General features: G+C 51.8%; 1 protein-coding gene across 2 annotated transcripts; it reads right to left on the bottom strand.

Moving 5' to 3' along the window:
* Positions 1 to 10,734: 10,734 nt before the first annotated feature.
* TINAGL1 (tubulointerstitial nephritis antigen like 1) lies at positions 10,735 to 20,722 on the bottom strand. 2 transcript variants are annotated; one of them, XM_007170581.2, is made up of 12 exons: positions 20,602 to 20,722; positions 19,758 to 20,075; positions 18,761 to 18,824; positions 14,985 to 15,077; positions 14,652 to 14,766; positions 13,222 to 13,345; positions 12,983 to 13,133; positions 12,665 to 12,854; positions 12,509 to 12,554; positions 12,113 to 12,236; positions 11,319 to 11,364; positions 10,735 to 11,211 (listed from the first exon to the last, which is right to left on the bottom strand). In XM_007170581.2, the coding sequence occupies exons 2-12, from the start codon at positions 20,065 to 20,067 to the stop codon at positions 11,071 to 11,073; spliced, it is 1,404 nt and encodes a 467-aa protein (XP_007170643.2). In that variant the 5' UTR covers positions 20,068 to 20,075; positions 20,602 to 20,722; the 3' UTR covers positions 10,735 to 11,070. The 2 variants fall into 2 exon arrangements, with proteins under 2 accessions (XP_007170643.2, XP_007170644.2); XM_007170582.2 differs by lacking the exon at positions 19,758 to 20,075 and having other exon boundaries at positions 20,602 to 20,694.
* Between the last annotated feature and the right edge of the window lie 12 nt (positions 20,723 to 20,734).

Raw genomic sequence — 20,734 nt, 5'->3', positions numbered from 1 at the left:
CCCTCAAGGACTGATTTAGCTGCATTCAAATTTCAAAATGTAATGCTTTCATTGTCAGCCAATTCCTAATTTTGTATTTTTTCTTTGTCCTATTAAATATTTGGAGGTATGATTTTAATTTTCAAATTTAGGGTTATCTTTTTGTGATGGTTTTCTCATTTCATTTTATTGTAATCATAGAAGATGGCCTATACAATATCAGTTCTTCCCTCTGTGGACAGACTTGCTTCATGATTTAGTATGTGATCAATTGTTATAAAATTTCCCTTATTGTATGAGAAGAATATCAATTTTCTGATTGTTTGAACAAGCTTCTTAATTATGCTATTCAAATTTTCTGCATATCTATTAATCTTATGGCTGCTTGATTTAGTAACTATGGAGAAAGGAAAGATAAAATCCTTGGGAAGGTTGTGAATCCATTCATCTTTCTTTGAAATTGTCTCAAGTTTTGTTTTGTATCAAACTATGGTATGTGGGCCAAATTTGGCCCACTCCTTGTTCTTATAAATAAGGTGTTATTGTAGCACAGCCATGTTGTTTTGCTTATGTGTTATCTATGGTTGCTTTCTTATTACTATTGCAAAGATAAGTTGAGATAGAGACTGTATTACCTGAAAAATCTAAAATATTTACTATCTGTCCTTTTATAGGAAAAATATAATCTGAGGGCCATGCTGTTAGATTCAAAGAAGTTCAGAATTATATCTCCCTGGTAACATTTTACCATTTTGTTGACCATTATGTAATGATCCTCTCATCCTCAAAATCATGCCTTTTGACTTAAAGTGCATTTCATCTGATATTTCTAAAGCTACACCAGTTTCCTTTGGCTTATTATTCATCTGATGTGCCTGTTAGGAATGCATTTAGCTGCAAATAACAAAGCTCAACTACAAAGGCTGAAACAAATTGGGGTATATTTCCTTTAAACAACAAAAATTCCAGAGTTAGACTCTTGTTGGCATTATTTTAGCTGCTCTGTGATGCCATCAGGTACCCAGGCTGGCTCTGCATTTCTTCTTCATCAGCATTAGCTTGTGAGCCTTTGTGCTCACATGTGCTATGTCAAGACGGCAAAAAGACTGCTACTCATTCAGACATTGTGTCCATGTACCAGGCAGGAGAAAGGGAAAAGGAAGGAAACATTTCCCAGAAGATTTCCCTTATACATCTCATTTCCCAGAACTGGGTCACATGAGCACATTTTCCCTAATCATTGACCAAGAGAAATGAGATTCCACGATTGGCTTAGACCAAATCATGATTCATCTTTTGGAGCTGGTACTTTTACACTACAAGAAATAAGCTGGGTACTGTATAGCACAGGGAAATATACTCAATATTTTGTAATAACCTATAAAGGAAAAGAATCTGAGAAAGAATATATATATATATGTGTGTGTGTGTATGTGTGTGTGTATATATATACACACACACATATATATGTGTGTATATATATGTATATACATACATATATATTTATCTGAATCACTGTGCTGTACACCTGAAACTAACGTGACATTGTAAATCAACTATACTTCAATTTTTAAAAATAACTTTATTTATTTATTTATTTTTGGCTGCGTTGGGTCTTCATTGCTGTGAGCAGGCTTTCTCTAGTTGTGGTGAGCGGGGGCTGCTCTTCGTTGTGGTGCGTGGACTTCTCATTACGGTGGCTTCTCTTGTTGCAGAGCACTGGCTCTAGGCACACGGGTTTCAGAAGCTGTGGTGTGCGGGCTCAGTACTTGTGGCTCGCGGGTTCTAGAGCACAGGCTCAGTAGTTGTGGCACATGGGTTTAGTTGCTCCACGGCATGTGGGATCTTCCTGGACCAGGGCTCAAACCCGTATCCCCTGCATTGGCAGGCGGATTCTTAACCACTGTGCCATCAGGGAAGTCCTACTTCAATTTTTAAAAAGAAAAAAAAAAAGAAATAATCTGGGCCTGGGGTAAAGGCACTCCTCCTGGACCAACAGATCTCTGACTACTGCCTTAAAAAAAAATCAGGATTGTACAGCAAAGAGCAAAAGATTTGGGGCATGCTGTTGGTCAGAAAATAGACTGTGTCTGTTATACCTGGGGTATATTTTTTCATATCTTTGCTTTCAATATTTCCATATTTTTGTTTTAAGTGTATCTCTCATGAACAGCATGTAGCTGAATTGTGTGTTTTCATTCACACTGATAATCTACTCAATGATGAAATCAGTTCATTTACATTTAGTGCGATCGTCAGCATTTAAAATTTTATTTCTATATCTTATTTTGTGTTTCCCATTTACCATGAGTATTATCAATTGTTATCGATTGCTCTGTAACAAATTACCCCAAAACTGAGCAGCTCAAAACAACAAACATTTACTATCTCACACAGTTTCTTGGGGTCAGGAGTCTGGGAGCCACGTAGCTAGATGATTCTGCCTCAGGCTCTCTGAGAGGTTGCAGTCAAGCTGTCAGCCAGGGATGCAGCCATCAGAAGGGTCTGTTGAGGATCAGCTTCCAAGTTCACTCACATGGCTGGAGGCTGGAGTCTTCAGTTCCTCACCACATGGGCTTCTCCGTAGGGTAACTTATACATGTCTTCCCCAGGGTGAGTGATGTGAGAAAGGTGAGAGAGATAGCTCAGAGAGAGAGCAACCAAAATGCTTATTCAAAATTCAGATTTGACTGGGCTTCCTGAATAACATCTGGTAACCCTTTTTATAATCTGATCTTGGAAGCAAAACTGGCTACAAAATTTGGGAGGCCCCTTATTTAAAAATTGTTAGGAATTTCAAGTCAGTGAGAGCAGAGCATTAAACAGAGCATGGAGCCCTTCTGAGGAAGTTACCCTGTGTGAGAGCACAGGCTGTACTCCCAGAAAGCCAGCCCTGCTTGAAAGTGACATACCATCACTTCTACCACATTCTATTGAACAGAAACTAGTCACTAAGTCCAGCCTACACATTATGGGAGGGGATAACATGAGGGTATGGGTCCCAGGAGGCAGTGATCACTGGGGCCATCTTGGAAACTGACTACCTTTGCTTCTTCCATTTGTCATGTCCTGCCTGGGGGTGAACTGATTGGACCGTCTGCATTCCCTTTGTTTCCTCTCTGCTGGTTTAGAATACATTCTATTTCTGTTCTTTCATTAGTCATCCTTAAAATTTTAACGTGCATACTTCAGTTAACAAAGTCTAAAGTTAATCAATTCTTCTAGAACAATCAAGGACCTTAGAATGCTTTTGAACTCTGATCATAGCTTCCTGCCTATAATTTGATTGTTTTCCAGTTTTTAGTCTACCTTGTTTATTTTATCCCCCAAGTCAGCCTTTAAAATTATTTTTATAAAGTCCATGCTTGTTTGAATTTCCCACATTTAATCTTTTTTGGTTTTTTGCTCCCACTTCTTGTAACCTATTCCATCCTTTTAGGTTTACTTCCTGAGTTTTTCATATTTTCTTAATCTGATATCTTGCCAGAACACTAGGTCCTCATGGTGTTTTTTAGTGATTTTTTTAAAACCTTGGTTGCATCTCTGGTCATAGCTTTCTTTTTGTTCCCAATATTGTGTATTTTGTGCTAATAATTTATTTTATTGACTTTTAAAGAATTAGTTCAACTTTTTGTTATTTTCCATATCATTATTTTCTCCTTTATTATTTCCTTTCTTCTATTCTCTTTGGCTTTTCTGACTGTCTCTTCCTAAAATCTTGAGTTGGATGCTGAATTCATTTGTTGCCAATCTTTCCTGTTTTTTTAAAAAATATATTTATTTATTTATTTGGTTGCACCGGATCTTAGTTGTGGCAGGCGGGCTCCTTAGTTGCAGCATGTGGGCTCCTTAGTTGCAGCTCCCGGCCTCCTTAGTTGTGGCTTGCTGGCTCCTTAGTTGCGGCTCACGTGCTCCTTAGTTGTGGCATACAAACTCTTAGTTGCGGCATGCATGTGGGATCTACTTCCCTGACCAGGGATCGAACCCAGGCCCCCTGCATTGGGAGCACGGAGTCTAATCCACTGCACCACCAGGGAAGTCCCAATCTTTCCTGTTTTTAATAAATGCATTTAAGGCTATAATTTTTCCTCCAAGTTCCACTTTAACTTGTTATTCAGTTTCAAATATCTTGTAATTTTCATTATAATGTTCTCCTTGTCTCATACAGAGGTTATTATTTAGAAACGAATTTTTTTTTTTTTTTTTTATAAACGAGTTTTTAACTTAACATATTGGATTTCCTTGGCCAACTTTTTATTGTTGGTTTCTAATTTTATCATATTGGGGCTAGAGAACATGACTGAATGATATTGATTCTTTTTTTTTTTTTTTTTTTTTTTTTTTTTGGCTGTGTTGGGTCTTCATTGCTGCGTGTGGGCTTTCTCTAGCTGCGGTGAGCGGGGGCTACTCTTCGTTGCAGTGCGTGGGCTTCAGTAGTTGTGGCTCACAGGCTCCAGAGCACAGGCTCAGTAGTTGTGGCACGTGGGCTTAGTTGCTCTGCGGCATGTGGGATCTTCCCAGACCAGGGCTCTAACATGTGTCCCCTGCATTGGCAGGCGGATTCTTAACCACTGAGCCACCAGGGAAGCCCCAATGAAATTGATTCTTTAAAAAAATCTTAGACTTCCTTTATGGCCATATATGTGGTATTTTTAAAAGTGTTCCATGTGAACTTGAAAACAATGGGTATTCTGTGTGTAAGGAGGTGTACAGTTTATGTTTATCTAGCAGATGAAGTTCTTAATTACATTGTCCTAACTTCTGTGTCCTTACTAACGTTTTGCTATTTGATCCACTGGTTTTAAGAAAGCTTAATTAGAATTTCCCACTTTGAAAAAAAAATTCCCACTTTGTTTATAGATTCCTGCCTTTCTCCTTGTGGTTCTGACAGATTTGCTTGATATGTTTCACCAAAATAAATATAAGTTTATGATCCATATAAGTTCATGATTATTATATCTTCTTGGCAGATGTTTCCTTTTATGTGTGTGTTGGTTAGGGCTAGATTGCTTTTTCAAAAGACCCTTAAAAACAGTGGTTTAAATAAGATAGAACTTTATTTCTTGTCCATGTGAAAGTCCACAGCCACGGCTCCTGTGGGGTTTGGTAAATGAGGAGCCAGCAGGAGAGGAGAGGGAGGGGAAAGAGTGAGGTTGAGGTATTTATTCCCCTGCCCCTTCACCGTGAGGTCACCTCTGCTCTACATAACTCTCCATCAGAGCCTGGTCACCGCTCCCTCCCTTTGACCCTGTGGCCTAGGGGAATGAAAGCTATGCTATTGCTAGCCTCAGAGCTCTTGCGACTCCCCTATGCCCTACTTTGTCATTAGTCCTTTTGAAAATAAACTCTGCCCAAGTTCTTTTCATTAGAACACGCCATTTCCTGTTGGGACCCTGAGTGATGCAGGCTGGCATCATGTGTTTAAAAGTCATTGATTCTGAATGCCTTTAGGCAAGTGTGCACTCTCCAATACATGCTGGACGCAGGCCCCGCTATTCCCTATTCCGACACTCTTGGCTCACCTTGTATCTGCCTAGTCCCAAAGACATTTGAGGCTGAGACCCTGGGTTAATGGCCCCAGTCTAAGCCCCCACGTCCAGGTCTCCAGAGCACTACCCTGCCTCGGGGGAAGGAACTACTCAAAGCCCATCAATAACACCCACCTTGTCCATTGTAACACAGACTCAGCTTGGCCACTGGTCTGATGGCCAGAGCAGCCTCTCCCTGGACAAACTCAGTATCTCAGGATCACGGGTTCACCTTTGTCTGAGGGTACTTTATTACTTTAGATGGGTCAGTACTTTCACCTAGGACTGTCAGCTTCTACAGGACCCAGAGTCAGCCTGGCCCTTTAAGGTGACTTGCACGTCTCTGCTCTGATTAATTAGGTACCAGTTTCTTCAGTCTGACTCTCCGTGGGCCCAGCTTGTTTCCCTCATTTCCTCATTCTTAGGGAAATGTTCAATCTTGGTCAGCTCCCACACAGAGATGGCAGAGATAACTGTTCCCATTTTACAGACTAGGAAACTGAGGTTCAGAGTGGAAAGTGAGCTTCGGGGAGTCCAGTGGGGCCTGGCTTTGAGCCTGGGTCTGTCTGGCTCTGAATTAGAGGCTTCCCTAGGGAGGTTGTGTGTGCTGGGGGGAGACAGGGGAGCCTGAGTGGAGGACAGAGCCACAGGTGACAGAGCCACAGGAACCTCAAAGCCCTCCCTGGCCAGGCTGGGGCACAACATCTGGGTGAGAGGTGCAGAGTGTGGGGCCCTGGAGTCCAACAGAATGAGATGCATTCCCAGTTCTGCCCCTTTCTGTTTGTCTCCTTGCCGGTCTCCAGGCTTCATGGAGCAGTAATGAGGACTCACCCAGGGAGTCTGAGAAATGTGCATGCCGGTAGCTGCTCAGTTCCAGGTGTCTCTCAGGTCCCTGCTCTTCGCTTCTCTGGGCTGTGGTGGGTGCGGTGCAGATTCAGCCAGCAGGGGGCCCTGCTGCCAACGTTGACCGTGCTTCTGGGCCCTGCCTGTGTGCACCCATTCATTCACTCATACCTCTGCTCTCAAAACAAACAGCTCCTGTTAAACCATCTCATCACATCCCACGGTGGGGACCGCGCTATTCCCCTTGGAGCAGGAAGAAGGATGCTCTCCTGGAAGGCCTGCTCAGACTGAGCTTTGCTTTACTTTGGGAAGACTGCCTCCGGTGTTAGTGTCAGAGCCACAGAATTTTCACAAAATGGGTGGGATTCTAGAAAAGTTATCTCCCAGGGTTCAGGAATGAGTCATCAGGGAGAAGCTGGGGGAGGAACGTCTCATTCTCTGACCCACGAAGTCATCTTTCTGGGTTGATCTACAAATTCAGTGGTAGGCAGTGTGGGCTGTATCCAGCTGCACCACTTATCAGCTAAGTGACCTGACCAATCCCATGCTTCCCTGAGCCTCTATCTCCTTACCTGTCCAATGGTGGTAACAGTAGTCCCTAGCCATTATGGACTGTTTCCATCATCTGTTCAGCATCCCTCCTTTCCCCTGGAACAGCAGTCTTCCCCTTCTTTAGGATCTTCTCCTCCAAACACTGGTTCAGCCAGGGCAGTCATGGCATCTATGATCCTGTCCCTTGGCTATAGATGGTTGGACCACAGGTGGACACCTGGTTAGAGCTGGGCCAATTGGAAGCCTTCCCTGTTCTGTTCTGTTTTGAGTCAAAACTGAGAAGATGGCTGTGAAAATGTGAGAGGCTCAGGAGTTGTCATTGGTCAAATGTCCTACCTCATGGCAGAGTTAGTCTAGAGAGGGAGAGGCAGGGCAGAGAGAGACAGAGTATGTGAGTGAGTCCTGGCAGGATTTGGATCCCTAGCTCTGGCTGTGCCTGGACCCACTAGCCCTGCTCACAATCTGGAAGTTCACCCCTCCCTTAGATTCCCAGGGTCACCTCACTTGTTGGCATTGGTTTCTAAAGATATACTTTTTCACAGGGTTGTTTGTAGGATCAAATGAGCTAAAGTGTGTGAAGCGCTCAGCCCAAGGCCTGGCCCACTGCAGACTCAGTAGGCATGGATTCCTTTCCCTTAATGGGCACCTGGCAAGGATGGGGTTTGGCAAGATACCAGGAAGATGTGAAGCATCAGCACTAGTGAAGTGATGTAACTCAGCAGCTCTCGGGAAACGAAAGTCAGGTGCCTCGGGACCCTGCAGAGCTCCATGGGAGACCAGAATGAATGCCCAAGCGGAACATTTGGTGCATAAGAAAGGACGGGACTAAGAAAAAAACTCCTGCCCCAACATTTTGTGGGAGGAAAAGTTGTCTGTGCCAGGGATGTATGCTGGAGTCCCTGGAGGTCTAGAAGATGGACATCAGGAAAGGCTTTCCAGAGGACAGACATTTGAGCTGGGTTTTGAAGGATGAATAAGAGTTTGTCAAACAGGGAAAGGACTTGGTAAAAGACATTGGACTATCACTACCAAACAACCACTATTAGTACAAAGTTGATTAATATGAGAAGTCAGACAGCCTGGGTTTAATCCTGCCTCAACCAACCTTCAGATTCTTCTATGCTTCTGTTCCTTATCTGCAAAATAAGGAAATAGGGGCTTCTTTTTAGTATTAAATGAGATAATATATGTAAAACACTCAGAACAACGTGCTGTCAGAAGGCTGTGGCTAAGCACTAAATAAATGTTTAGCTCATTATGAAAAACATTTACATTATCAAGTCCACCCGCACCTTTAGAAGATTGGAGCTGTTACCATTTATTGAGCCCTTAATAAGTTCCAAGCATGGTGCTAAATGCTTAGCATGCTTTGTCTCTTTTAATCCTCCCAATAACTCCAGGAGGTGAGTACTATTATCCCCATTAAAGATAGAAAAACAGAGGCTCTGAGAGGTCAAGATTACATAGCCAGTGCAGAACAAGCAGAGTAGGGGTTCAAACTCAGGTTTGTCTAAGGACGCCCTTGGCCCAGAGAGAGCGAGGGACTAGCCTCAGGACACAGAGCAGGGTGCTGGGGTGCCAGGATTTCTTTCTGGACCCACTCAAGGGCAGTAATCTGGTTGGAGGTCCTTGGTCTGCCTCTCCCTTTACAACAACATGTTCATTGAGTGTTGGTTCTCACTGAGAGAACCAGAGGTGGCTGACGAGGCACCCACTAAGCCCGCCCCAGCCCCATTCACACGCTCTCCCGCTCCACGGCGGACCTTGTGGGCCTGGGGCCCCTGGCCCAGGAACAGAGCTGGGCCGACCCCACTTGGGTCCAGAGGGTCAGGCCTCCCAGCAGGGCTGGCAGAGCTAAGAGCCTGGAGACCCGGCCGCGCCCCTGTTCCCCTCCCTTTCCCAACCCCCATTGCTTCCGCCAAAGGTCCTTGTAGAAAATTCCAGCCGCGCCCCTGGACCGGGGTTTTTCCAGCGGGATGGGAGCAGTGGGCGCGTCTGGCAGCCAAAGGCGCAGAGGGGGTAGTAACTGGGCAGCCCCCGTCACCCCTGCTCAGGACTCCCCTCCCTTCGTTGTCCCCAGGGCCCCCGGCCAGCCTTGGCTCCTTGGGGACAGGCGGGCCGGCCAGGGGAGCCGGCTCGGGACGTCCTAGCAAACAGGAAATGAAACAAAGGCAGCGGCTTATCGGTCACCCCGCATTCCTTTCAGGTGATGCCCAAGCGGCCCGGGGGACAAGGCTGGCCCTGAGGGGCTGCCTGCCAGGGGACAGACCTCCCTGCTGCCTCTGCTCAGCGACTCTGGCTCCCCTGCCTTCCCGGTCAGCTGGGGGTGGGGGCAAGGAGGATTCCTGCCATGGGAGGCCCCATCACCAGGCACAGCCTCCCTGAGCTCCTGGAAAGGCAGGGCTTCACACTGACCATGGTGCCTAGAGGGGTGGGCTGGGGAGGGAGTCTTGAGAAGGGAATGGGGGGGAAAGAATGGGTTATATTCATTCAACCATTCCACAAACTGTAACACCACCTTATCCAGTGTACAGGTGTGGGTACCAGGACTCATCAATGAACCAGACCCACTCGCTGCCCTCAAGGAACTTCCAGCATAAGGAGGATACGTGAAATACTGGTGAAAGGGCAAGATGCGGATGAGCTCAGGGAGGGGGTGTCTAAGCCATGCTAAGTGGGGTCGGGGTGGTCTGGGGGCTCATGGGTCCCTTGCACAGCACCTGGCATATCAGCTACTCTCCACCAGTACTGTCTGATTGAAGAAACCCTGGAGCTGGCTTCGAAACAGCAGTGGGACAGGGGTGGGTGGAACGGAAGGGCATCTGGACCGAGAGCAGCATGTACAAATGCCCAGTGGTCTGTGTGTGTACTGGACATTAGCGAGCAGTGAGGACTCTGGAGTCGCCTGGGCACTGGGTGAAGAAGCTGGTGAGGAGGCTGGTGGGGTGGGTCCTGATGGCCTTGAATGCCAGGCCGAGGCCTGGACTTAATTCTCCTGGCACTGGGAGCATGGGGAGGTGGGGGAGGGAGAGGGCTCAGAGAGGCCGGCCCAGCCTGGCCTAGGGGTAGGGGAAGCAGGGGGGGGGGGGTCCATTTGCCTGGGTGGCTTGGAGAGGCTGATCTGCAGAGACAGAGGCTCCAGCTTCTGTGGGGCTGTGCCCCCCTTGCCTGCTGGGCACTGGCGCCAGTTCTGCTGATTGGTGGGTTGGATTCCCCCGCCTCAGGCGACGCTGACTCAGCGTCTGAGAGGTGGTTCCCACGGGCCCACGACTCTCTAGAGGCCAAAGGCCATGCCATCCATGCCCCACCTCCAAGTGGGTCAGTGTCCAGGGCCACTGACAATTAGGGCTGAATGGAGGCTAAGATTTCTGGTCCACCTCCCCCCAACCCACCACCTCAGGCAGTCCTTTCTGCTGTCTAACCGTATGCCACCCAAACTCTGGCCTGGTTTTCCATGCCCAGAAGTTCCAAGATACATAGTTTTTTTTGTTTTTTTGTTTTTTAATTTATTTATTTATTTTTGCCTGCGTTGGGTCTTTGTTGCTGCGCGCGGGCTTTCTCTAGTTGCGGCGAGCGGGGGTTACTCTTAGTTGCGGTGTGCGGGCTTCTCATTGTGGTGGCTTCTCTTGTTGTGGAGCACGGGCTCTAGGCACGCAGGCTTCAGTAGTTGTGGTTCACGGACTCTGGAGCACAGGCTCAGTAGTTGTGGCTCATGGGCTTTGTTGCTCTGCGGCATGTGGGATCTTCCCCGTCCAGGGCCAGGGCTCGAACCCGTGTCCCCTGCATTGGCAGGCGGACTCTTAACCACTGGGCCACCAGGGAAGCCCCGATACATAGTTATTAATACTTTGTTTTTATTTTAAAACAGTGAAAAGAAAAATAAATATCTTTGAGGAATAAGAGTACAAGGGTGGGGTGGAGTGGTGGGGCCGGAGAAGGGGGTGTCCTGGCTTCGGTGGTCTTGCTCCTCCCCGGCCAGGCCCTGCCGAGCCCCCGCTGGGAGGTCTGGGGGCTCCGCCAGCCTCGCCGGCCCGCGGCTCCCAAGCCGGGCGCTGTGTCAGCGGAACCCTCGCAAGGATTAGGCCCCTGGGGCCCGGAGCTCCGTCGGGCGGGCGGGGCGGGGTCTGCTGCCCCACAGGAGGCTCTTCCCGGCGTGGTGCCCGCGGCCTCAGTGGTGACCCATGTCCTCCATTCCCACGCGGCCCCAGACGCCCAGCACGAAGCTCTCGATGTCGCACTCGTTGGCGCCGCGCACGATGCGGAAGTGGCCCCTCTCTCCCCAGGCTGGGCCCCATGAGTTGGCCGCCGTCTGGGAATGAGGAGGAGCCGTGAGGAGGGGAATCGGAGTTGGGGAGGAGGACAGGAGGCCCGGGGGAAGGTGACAGCGGCCGCAGGGCACGCGGCGCAGGGACTCACCCAGTACTTGAGCGTCCTTCTGTCGGGCAGCGTCTCCTCCCCCCACCTGCGGGGCAGAGCCGGAGGGGGAAGGACGCTGATTCACCTGCTTTCAGGAGCTCCCGCCCGCGGCCTTCCCTGCCCAGGCCCCTGTTGCCTTTGGTGACTTGGGTGCACCCTCAGGACTTGGGCAGCTCTCTGTCCCTTTCTGCATCTCCCTCAGTCTCCACATCTCTAATTCTGTGCACCTGTGCCCAGTGTGGGGACGGTCCCAAAGGGACAACTGGAGGGGGAAGCAGAAAAGGAGGGAAACTGGGCCTCCCCCCCTCCAGGGATCCACATCCCAGCGACCAGCTCTCTGGGACCTCACACATCTGCCTGCCCTCCCTCCTCACCTGGCAGGGGATGGGGGGCGGGGTGTGTGTGCAAAGTACATTTCATTGGTTGGACTATTGAAATCAGTGACTCTAGCATTGCCTCTTATATCAGCTGGGGAAACTGAGGGCTGGGGGAGTGAGTCAGGCAGAGCTGGGACAGGTGCTGAGCTGGGGAGAGGTTGAGCAACTCTTGAATCCTTGTCTGTATTTCATTTGGAGTTAGTTTTCCCAGTGTGTAAGGAAGGAAGAGTTCTAAGACACCTTAAAAGGCCCCTAACTCTTGGTGTGACCCAGGGCAAGTATCTCCTCTTTTTGAGTCTCGGTTTCCTCCCCTATGAAATGGAGCTTTGCAGAGAGGTGGTAAGGATTCAAGGCAGACTCAGAGGCCCCAGTGCAAGCCCTGCTGCCCCCAACCCCCCTGCCCACCAAGCCCCTCACCCTGTGATCTTGACCGAATGGGTCCCATGATGGCGGTATTGCTCCGGCCTCCCAAGGCTCACTGGTGTATGGCTGTAGATGCCACTCTGGTACAGGAAGAAGTCCTCGTGCACCTCCATGAGGGCTGTGGGCAGAGGTCAAAATGGGGCTGGCTCAGCCCATCAGCACAGGCACTGATACCCAAGCCTGGAGATGCATGCCCAGGCCCCGGGGCCTCTGGTACCAAGACTCTAAGTGCCCCCTCCAGGTGCTGCTCCTGGGGAAGGGACATGGTCCCCCCGCTCCTGGCCCCAGTGGACTTGCTGCTCAATGCTGTACGGACCACCTGTGCCTCCGTGCCCAGTCTCAAGCAGGCACAAGCTTCTGGAATCAGGGGGCAGGATGAGGGGCATTTACCTTGGACAGGGCCATTCTCCATCAGCTCCTTCATGATCTCCTTCTCCTGAAGGGTGAGGGGGTGGGGAGAAGAGTATCCATCAGGTGCAAGGCTCAAGCCTTTGGCCAACCTTCCAGCTCTCCTGCCTTTGCCCCCTCACCCAAGTGCAGACTTACGTTGGAGCCGAGGCGGTAGGCAGGAGTGACCTGGTAGATGTCATTGGCATGGACATAGCTATTGGGGCAGCGGGCGGTGGCCTGCCGTTTGCCCCGACCCATGGCCCGACTGTGCATCATGCAGCGGGGTGCGGAGCCAGCCTCGTCCCACCCATGGCCCGAGAACGGGTAGCAGTGGTCAGACACAACCCTGCAGGGGCAGCAGGAGGGAGCGGGGACAGAGTGGGCACGGGGCAGCCTGGCCCAGGCCCTTCCTGCAGGCTTTCCCTTCCTAAGACCCCCGCCTCATGCCCTCTTCCCTACCCCCTTGCTGCTCACCCTCGACGGCGCAGGAACCACCAGGCACCGTCAAGTCGCCCACCGCGGCAACCCTGCTGGTTGTGCGTGTCACAAGACAGCAGGTTCTGGGGCGACAGGACAGGTGCCATGTGCCCCAGAGAATGGATTGAGACTCGATCAGATGCCACGGCTGGTGGGAGGGGAGGTAGAGGGGCTGTCAGGGGGCTCAGGCCTTTGCCCTCCTTTCCCACCTGGCCAGCCCCTGCCCTTGAACGTACCTGCCGTGGAGAAGGCCCAGGAGCCTGCACAGTTGCCCTGGTCGAGAGGGTCGTGGATCAGGTTGGGCCACTTCTCAGAGGCCTCGAAGGCTCTGGGCAGCACCTCCCCTGGGCTCAGCACTGTCTGCAAGGAAAAGGTCACTCTGTCTGCCTCCTGCCTCTGCCCCAGACTGCCCCTCAGGGGCCCTAGGCATTGGAGGTCTCCCAAGAGTCCAGGGCCTCGGTGCTTTGTGACCACCTAGAGGGGTGGGATAGGGAGGGTGGGAGGGAGACGCAAGAGGGAAGAGATATGGGGATATATGTATATGCATAGCTGATTCACTTTGTTATACAGCAGAAACTAACACACCACTGTAAAGCAATTATACTCCAATAAAGATGTTTAAAAAAAAAAAAAGAGTCCAGGGCCTTCTGCAGTTTGATCTTGAGCCCTCTGTTGCTGAGAGAGTCCAGCAACCTCCACGGTGACCCAGAGGAAGACCCCGGCACCATTTAGTGCCTCTCTAGTGTCAGGTGGGGGGTGACTAGTCCTGTTTTACAGGTGAGGCAATTGAAGCCAGGAATAGGGAAGTGGTCGGGCCACTTTCCATCCTCAACCCCTGCCTCTTTCGTCCTCTGCACCTTCTGATCTGCTACATCCTTCTTCCCACCAGGACCTTGGGCTTCAGGCCCCAAAGGGCAGGGGAGGGAAGAAGCAGTAAGGTCCCGTGACTGGGCAGGCTGCCAAGGCAAACAGCAGGAGGCAGAAAATAGCCGGAGGCCCAGGGGAGTAAGGGCAGGGGCAGGGTCTGGTCACCTCAGCCTTGAGCTGAGCTCCCTCTGCAGGGAGGGCCGCTCTGGCCAGTCACCGCCTCCTCCCTGCCGGCCACTGATGGAAGGAGCCTCTGGCATGTGACCCAGCCCTGTCCCGCTGAAGCTCCCCTTCCTCACCCTTTGACTGTTGTGGGTCTGGTTCTCATTTCTTCCTCTGGAGGGTCCCACTGGTGGGAAGGGAGAAACCCCCTCCTCCCTGGGGGTTCTGCTGAGATGGTGTTTGTTTCCGAGAATTGCTGCTCTCTGGCCAAAGCTGGAGGAGTGTCTGTCCCTCCCTTCCCAAAATACCAAGGTGACCTCCTGGCCCTTAGGGCCCTAACCCAGCCATACTGGGACCAGTGACATTTTTCCCAAGCCGGAGAGGCCGGAGAAGCTAGGGAGGGTCAGATGCTGGGACCACAAAACTCAGAATCTGAGCATCAGTTCTTGCAGTGCAGCAAATCTTGTTATAGGCAGAAACCTAAGGCCCAGAGAAGGGGAGTCCCTTGTCCAGGGATACACAGCCTATTGGTGGGGGACAGGCCTAGGCCCTTGGAGAAGCAGGACACAGGGTGCCAGGGTCCCTGGGGTCGTAGGCCAAGAGGAGATGGCAGGATTGTGGGCAGGGATGGACTTACATGAATCTCATTCATATTGGTGACGGAGGAAGACGGGCGGATGGTGCCCAGGCGGTAGCGAATGCCCTCATCCAGGGTCATGCCCCAGAAGGCACTGTGGTTCCCAGCCCGCCACCTGAAAGAGAGGGGATGAAGGTCACAGACCGGCCAAGGCTGGGGGTCCTGGAGGTATGCGCATGTGGGTGGGAGAGAATGCCTACCAGCTAAATGTACACATGAATAAGATCTGAGTGTGGGTGCGCCTGGCAGGACATGCATCTCGGGCAGAACATATGTGTATATGTGTGTGCACGTGCATGTGTGCCCACTCGGGGCATTTTTCGGGCCTCTCACCCATAGTTGCCTTGGTTGATGGCCTTGATCATGTTTTCGTCCACCAGGCATGGCTCCTGGTCACACTCCCACTGCCCTTTCTCCTGGCAGGTGCTGGAAGAACAGGAGGGAAGGAAGAGGTGAGGTGGTGCTGGGCATCCTCGGAAGGGAGGAGGCCTCAGAGGTCAACACGGGCCTGAAATTCTGCATCAGCACCTATGAGAGGACCGCCAGATGATCCCATCCAGCCTGGTGGCTTTAAATGTCAATTTCAAATTTATGATTCTCAAGTTTACATCTGCTTCTCAGATCTCTCCCTAAACTCCAGATTCAAGGATCTTACTGCTACACCACATCACCTCCTGGGTGTCTAACAGGTCACACTCACCACATCCCAAACCAAATTCCTTTTCTCCCCTACTCCCAGGGCTGCGCCTGCCACAGTCCTTGAAAACAGCACTCCATTCCTCTCCTGGAGCGTAGGCCAAAAGCCTGGGAGGCACCCTTGACTCTCTCTCACATGCTAACCCGATTCACTGGCAAATCGTGTTGACTCTACCTTAAAAACACATCCAGAATCCAAACCACGTCTCATTCTTTTCTGCAGCCACCATGGTCCAATCACCTTTCACTTGGATTATGCTGTAGCCTCCTCACTGTTCTCTCCGATTCTGCCCTGTGCCCCCCTCCCCCACTTCGGTATATTTTTAACACAGCTGCCCGAGCGATCCTGTTAAATCCAAATCATATCATGCCATTCCCCTGCCCAAAACCTGCCACTGGCTTCACATCAAGAATAAGAGCCAAAGTCCTTCCAGTGCCAACAAGGCCCTGCACGATCTGTCCTCCTGTCCCCTCTCTGACCCCCTCTTCCCCGTCCTGGTGCCTGAGGTCCCAGCCAGGCTGGTCCCGACTGTTGACACCAGCCGTGCTCCTGCCCCAGGGCCTTTGCGCTGTTCTTCCTCCAACATCCTCATGGCCCCTCTCACTTCTTCTAAGTCCTTATTCAAATGTCACCTTCTCAGGGCGGTCTGCCCTGGCCACCCTATCTCAGCGTCCTCCACCCTTCCTACCCTGCTTCCCTGTCTTCTTTTCTCCTCAGCCTGTCATCACTATCTGACGTATTATATCTTTAGTTATTTATATTGTCTATACCTGTTTCCTCACAGAATCTAAGGTCCTTGAGGTCAGGTATTGTTTGATACCTTCAGTGCCTAAAAACAAAACCTAGCACATAGTAGCCACCCAATAGATATTTGTGGAATGAATGAATGAATGAATGAATGGGGCAGTACAGTGAAGTGATTAAGAGCATGGATTCTGAATTGAATCCAGGGTTGAGTCTAGCTGACTAGTCATGTGACCTTAGGTAAGTTATTTTAAACTCTCCCTCAATGTTGTCTGTAAAATGAGGATAATAATAGTACCACCTTCCAGGGATTAAAAGGCAAGCTTGCAAAGTACTCAGCCCAGGGCCTGGCCCATGTGATGTGCTCAAGAATTGTTATCTTCCATTATTGTTCTCATTACAGGAACCCCAACTCCCCACCCCCTTGAGTTTCAGACTCATATCCAGCTGGCCTCCTGACAGCTCCTCTGGGTGTGTGAAAGGCATCTCAGAATGGCCCAACTATCTTCCCCCAAACCTGTTCCTCCCTTAACATCCTCAACTCAGAAAAAGGCACCTTATCTACCCAGTTGTTCAAGCCAGAACTCCGTGTGGTCCGTGGTGTCTCCCCTACCGCCTGCCCCTCACCCATACCCACTTACCACCAGCCTGCCCTATCAGCCGGTCATGAAAGACTCCGAATCCACCTGTGTCTCACCCCTCCACCACCATCACCCTACTCTGGCCCCTTATCCCCTCTCACCTGGACCCCAGCAGTGGCTTCCTAACCAGGCTCCCTGCTTCGTTGTGATTCCCTCCGCCCAATACACACACCCCTCTCTTAAAGCCAGAGAGATCTTTGAACAACACAAATCAGACTGTGTGCTCCCTAAGTGGCTGCGCACGACACTTAGAGCAAAATGCAAAATCCTTGGCGCAGCTTATGAGACCCATGGGACGTGGCCTGCCCCTCCTCGGGGCCTCTCTCCCCATTTCACAGCTCCAGCTGCAATGAGCTCGGTCCCACCTCCTGGCCATTCCACAAGCCATTTTCCCCCATGTTCCCTCCTCCTGGGCCTGGGCCACTCATGCTCTCATCTCCCTGGTATCTGCATAAATATCCCTTCCTGAGTAGCCTTCCCTCGCCCCCACCCCACTCTAAACTAGGGTCCCCCATTAACCTCTTTTCCCCCCATCACACCTGTAAGGTTGTAATGACAGGTTTGTTATTTGTGTCACCATTAGACTAGAGGCTCCAGTGCAGGGACAAGGACTGTCTGCCGCATTCTGGCTGCATCTCCTTGGCCCAGCACAGCACCTGGCACATAGTAGGTCTCTAATAGGTGTCGACTGAACAGTTGAATTCTATGAATTCTACAGTGCTTTTACAAGCTCATAACTCTGCTATGACAAGATGCTAAACTGCATCCTTTCAAGCCTGCCCAAGGCTCCCGCCTCCCTTGTTGCCTTTTAAGGAGCCTCAAGGGGACGAAGACCCAGTATGGCTGGGATCTCCAGCCCCAGGAGCTGTGGGGGCACTTTCAGGGAGGCTTTCATCCTTCCCTTCCCCCTCTGACTCTCGAAAGCATCCTCGAGGGCTCACGGAGCCTGGGAGGCCCACAGACACTGTCCCACACCCTCCCTCAGGTGTCAAGTGCAGGGAACACAGCCAGAACTGGCCTGGGAGGGCAGTGGCTTGGTCAGTCCTTTCCTGCCACCTCCCCCTTTGCCCCCCAGGGCTGTCCAAGCAGGTCTAGGCAGGACTGGTGGCAGCAGGTCCCAGCATTCCAGAGGGGGCCTGGGTGGCCAGGCCCTAGGGAAGGGACCGAGAGAGAGTGTTAACCCCTCCATGTCCAGAGGCATCCTATCAGTAGCAGCAGAATCATGCAAGCACGCTCCATCTTTTGAAACACACACAGGTCACACACACTCAAAGCGTGCACACACACACACACTCTCTCACCCAGACACACGCTAAAATGCACGAGTCCCCACTCTCACTGTGACCCAGGCACCCCTCACGCCAGTGAGGCAATGGAAACAGCTTATGCGTAATGCATTCCAAAAAGTTTCCTCCTCCCTGGGGCCCTCTCAGTCCCAGGGCATGGGGTGGAGTGGGTGCAGGGCCTCCTCCTCTAAGTCTTAGGGTCCCCATTATTTCCATTAAGGCATTCAAGGCTTCGCACCTCCCATCTCAGCCCTCAGATTAGGGTAGAGGGGCACCCCAACCCCTTCATTCTCCTACTGGGAATGGTGGGGAGGGTTGGGGGAGGAGGAGGGGCCACATTCCAGGGAAGGCCCTGCTACAGTCTGGCTGGCTGCCAGCTCAGCCATCCCTGACCCTCATCCGGTCCAGGGCAACGGATGCTGCAGTCAGAGGTTTCCTTCCTGGCGCCCCCTTCTTGGACTCTCCCGTGACAGGGAGAAAGGTTGGGAGGGGCAGTAGCCTAGCCCCAGGCAGGAGGGGCTGCACCTGGAGCTGGGCATCCATGGTTGACTGCTCCTGGGGACTGCTGTTGGAATGCTGGTATAGAAGTTGACACGGTCCGTGTAAAAATTCCCATGTTACAGATGAGGAAACTGAGGCTCAGAAAAGGGAAAGGCCTTGCCCCCAGCAAGGGAGTGACAGGGATAGGATTTGAACCAAGTCTGTTCCACAAAGCCCACAAGGCAAGCCCCCAACACTCACCAACGGTTACAGTTGTCCCAGTAGGTTCCCAAGACTGGATAGATGCGACCCCTGTGCATACATCCTGGTGGGAGGAAAGTCAGAAAGAGAAGTGGAGCCAAGACCAGAGACGATGGGTTGAGATGGCCAGGTCCTCAGAGGTCAGGTGTCCCGAATCCTCCCAAACACACACACTCACACACACCAGCCCTCACTGAAACTAAAGCCAAGCTATAACTTAAGACATCTCCTACAGGGTCACACACCAACTGCTACTTGGGAAGTTCTTCAGCGACTCCAGCCCGGATCCCTCTCGCTTTGCTTGGATGCCAGCCACAACATTCCTTAGATCCTATGCCATTTAAATGAATTGGGGTTTGGAGATGGGGAGTGGGAGGAGTATGGGGAAGCCAAAGCCCAGAGAAGGTAAGTGACACCCCTAAGATGACACAGCACTTTGGAGTGACAGCCCAGGTATGCAGTCTCACACCCGCAGCCCCATGGAATTGTGGGAAAGAATTCAAGTGACTCTCCTCTTGCATAAGGGCGAGTGGATGGTGGTGAGAGCTGAGAGCAGGAACAGACTTAACCCACCTCCCAGGTGTGACCAGCCATCTCAGGGGTAGAGAATCCTGAGCAAAGGCAGAGGAATTGTTAAGATGACGCTGACCAACCCCTGTGTGCTTTATCAGTCTGAGGGTGAGTCAGCAGGTGGGGCCAGCACCTTCGAAGTCCAGAATATGGAGACAGGCAGGACTGGGAGAAAGGGCAGGAGGCTGCCCTCCTCCTGGGCCAACTTAAAATCCCACAGACCGAGGCTCTTCTTTTTCCATCTTACTGGAGAGATTCAAGTTAGACCAGAGTGGGGACTTCCCAGAAGCGCAGAGAAAGGGGCGGGGTCTCTTTCCCAGATTCTACAAAGCCTCCCCCTGGAAATGTCAATGCATCAGCCTTGCTGCTGAGCCTTGCTGAGTTTGGGCTTGACAAAGCGACCCACCCCTGGCCGTCTGGTGCCCACCTTGGATGGGGGGAAAGGGGGGTGGCACGCCGAGGCAGAAGTCCCAGAAGTCAGGGCAGCAGTCGGAGACGGTGCGGTTGCAGAAGAGATCACAGTAACAGGTAGCACCCAGGTAGGGCAGGGCGCAGTCATCGGCGCGGCCGCGGCAGCACAGGTCCTGCTCCTGGCAGTACCGGCCACCCGCATCCCGGATGCCCCGCAGGTGCAGAGCCGGTGCTAGCTCCCGGCGCCCACGACCCCGCTGGGCACCCAGGGCCAACTCGCCAGCCGGCAGCAGCAACAGCAGCAGCCGCAGTGGACATCGCCACATGATGCCTCCTGGGCCCAGGGAGGGCAGAGTTCAGGGGTCAGAAGTGGTGGGCAACAGAGATTCCCTGGCACCCCAGGGACTGATCTCCCAGCTTCCTGGGGCTGTGAGTCCAAGGGGTTCCATCAGGGACCCTGATTCCTGTGTCCCCAGGCAGGACAGGGGCGAGGAGCCTCAGTTTATGTGCCCTGGCTTACAGGGGGAAGGGGCTTAGGCAAGAAATGGAGCCCCTCCCTGACCTGCCGGGGGACCTTCAAGGACAGGAGGTGGGGATGGTGTTATTCTTGGTGCTCCCCACTCAACACCCATGCTTCGCACCCGGGGTCTCCTCCTGTTCTGGATCCCTGTGCTTCCCTCAGCCTCCGTCCTTGATGGGGGTCCCTGACTTTGTGCCCTCATGTGTCCCTCTCTCTGTGCCCCTCTGCCCCCCTCCACTCTCCCTCTCTGCCACCTGTCTTCGTCCCTCCACCTGGCCCCTCATGCTCTCTGTTCCTTCTGTCTACATCGTCTCCCCTCTGAGCAGGGGAGCGTCCCTACCTGGTGAGGTGTGTGGGCTGAGCCCGGCTGCCCTACTCGCCTCCGCCTTCCCGCTCCTGCGACCGCCGGACACTCAAAGTCAAGTGAGGAACGCGGGGCGGGATCGCTTTTTGTACCGCCCCGCCCTGCGCGC

The sequence above is a fragment of the Balaenoptera acutorostrata genome, chromosome 1 (genome assembly GCF_949987535.1).
Source record: "Balaenoptera acutorostrata chromosome 1, mBalAcu1.1, whole genome shotgun sequence".
Taxonomy (NCBI): Eukaryota; Metazoa; Chordata; class Mammalia; order Artiodactyla; family Balaenopteridae; genus Balaenoptera; species Balaenoptera acutorostrata.
Note: the sequence above shows the minus strand (reverse complement) of the source record. Positions and strands in the feature narration are given on the sequence as shown.

Coding starts and splice junctions, on each gene's coding strand:
- TINAGL1 (XM_007170581.2), bottom strand. CDS start 20,067: ATGTGGCGATGTCCACTGCGGCTGCTGCTGTTGCTGCTGCCGGCTGGC. Junction 18,825..19,757: donor CCCCTTTCCCCCCATCCAAG/GTGGGCACCAGA, acceptor TCCTCCCACCAG/GATGTATGCACAGGGGTCGC. Junction 13,134..13,221: donor CTGGGCCTTCTCCACGGCAG/GTACGTTCAAGG, acceptor CCCTCCCACCAG/CCGTGGCATCTGATCGAGTC.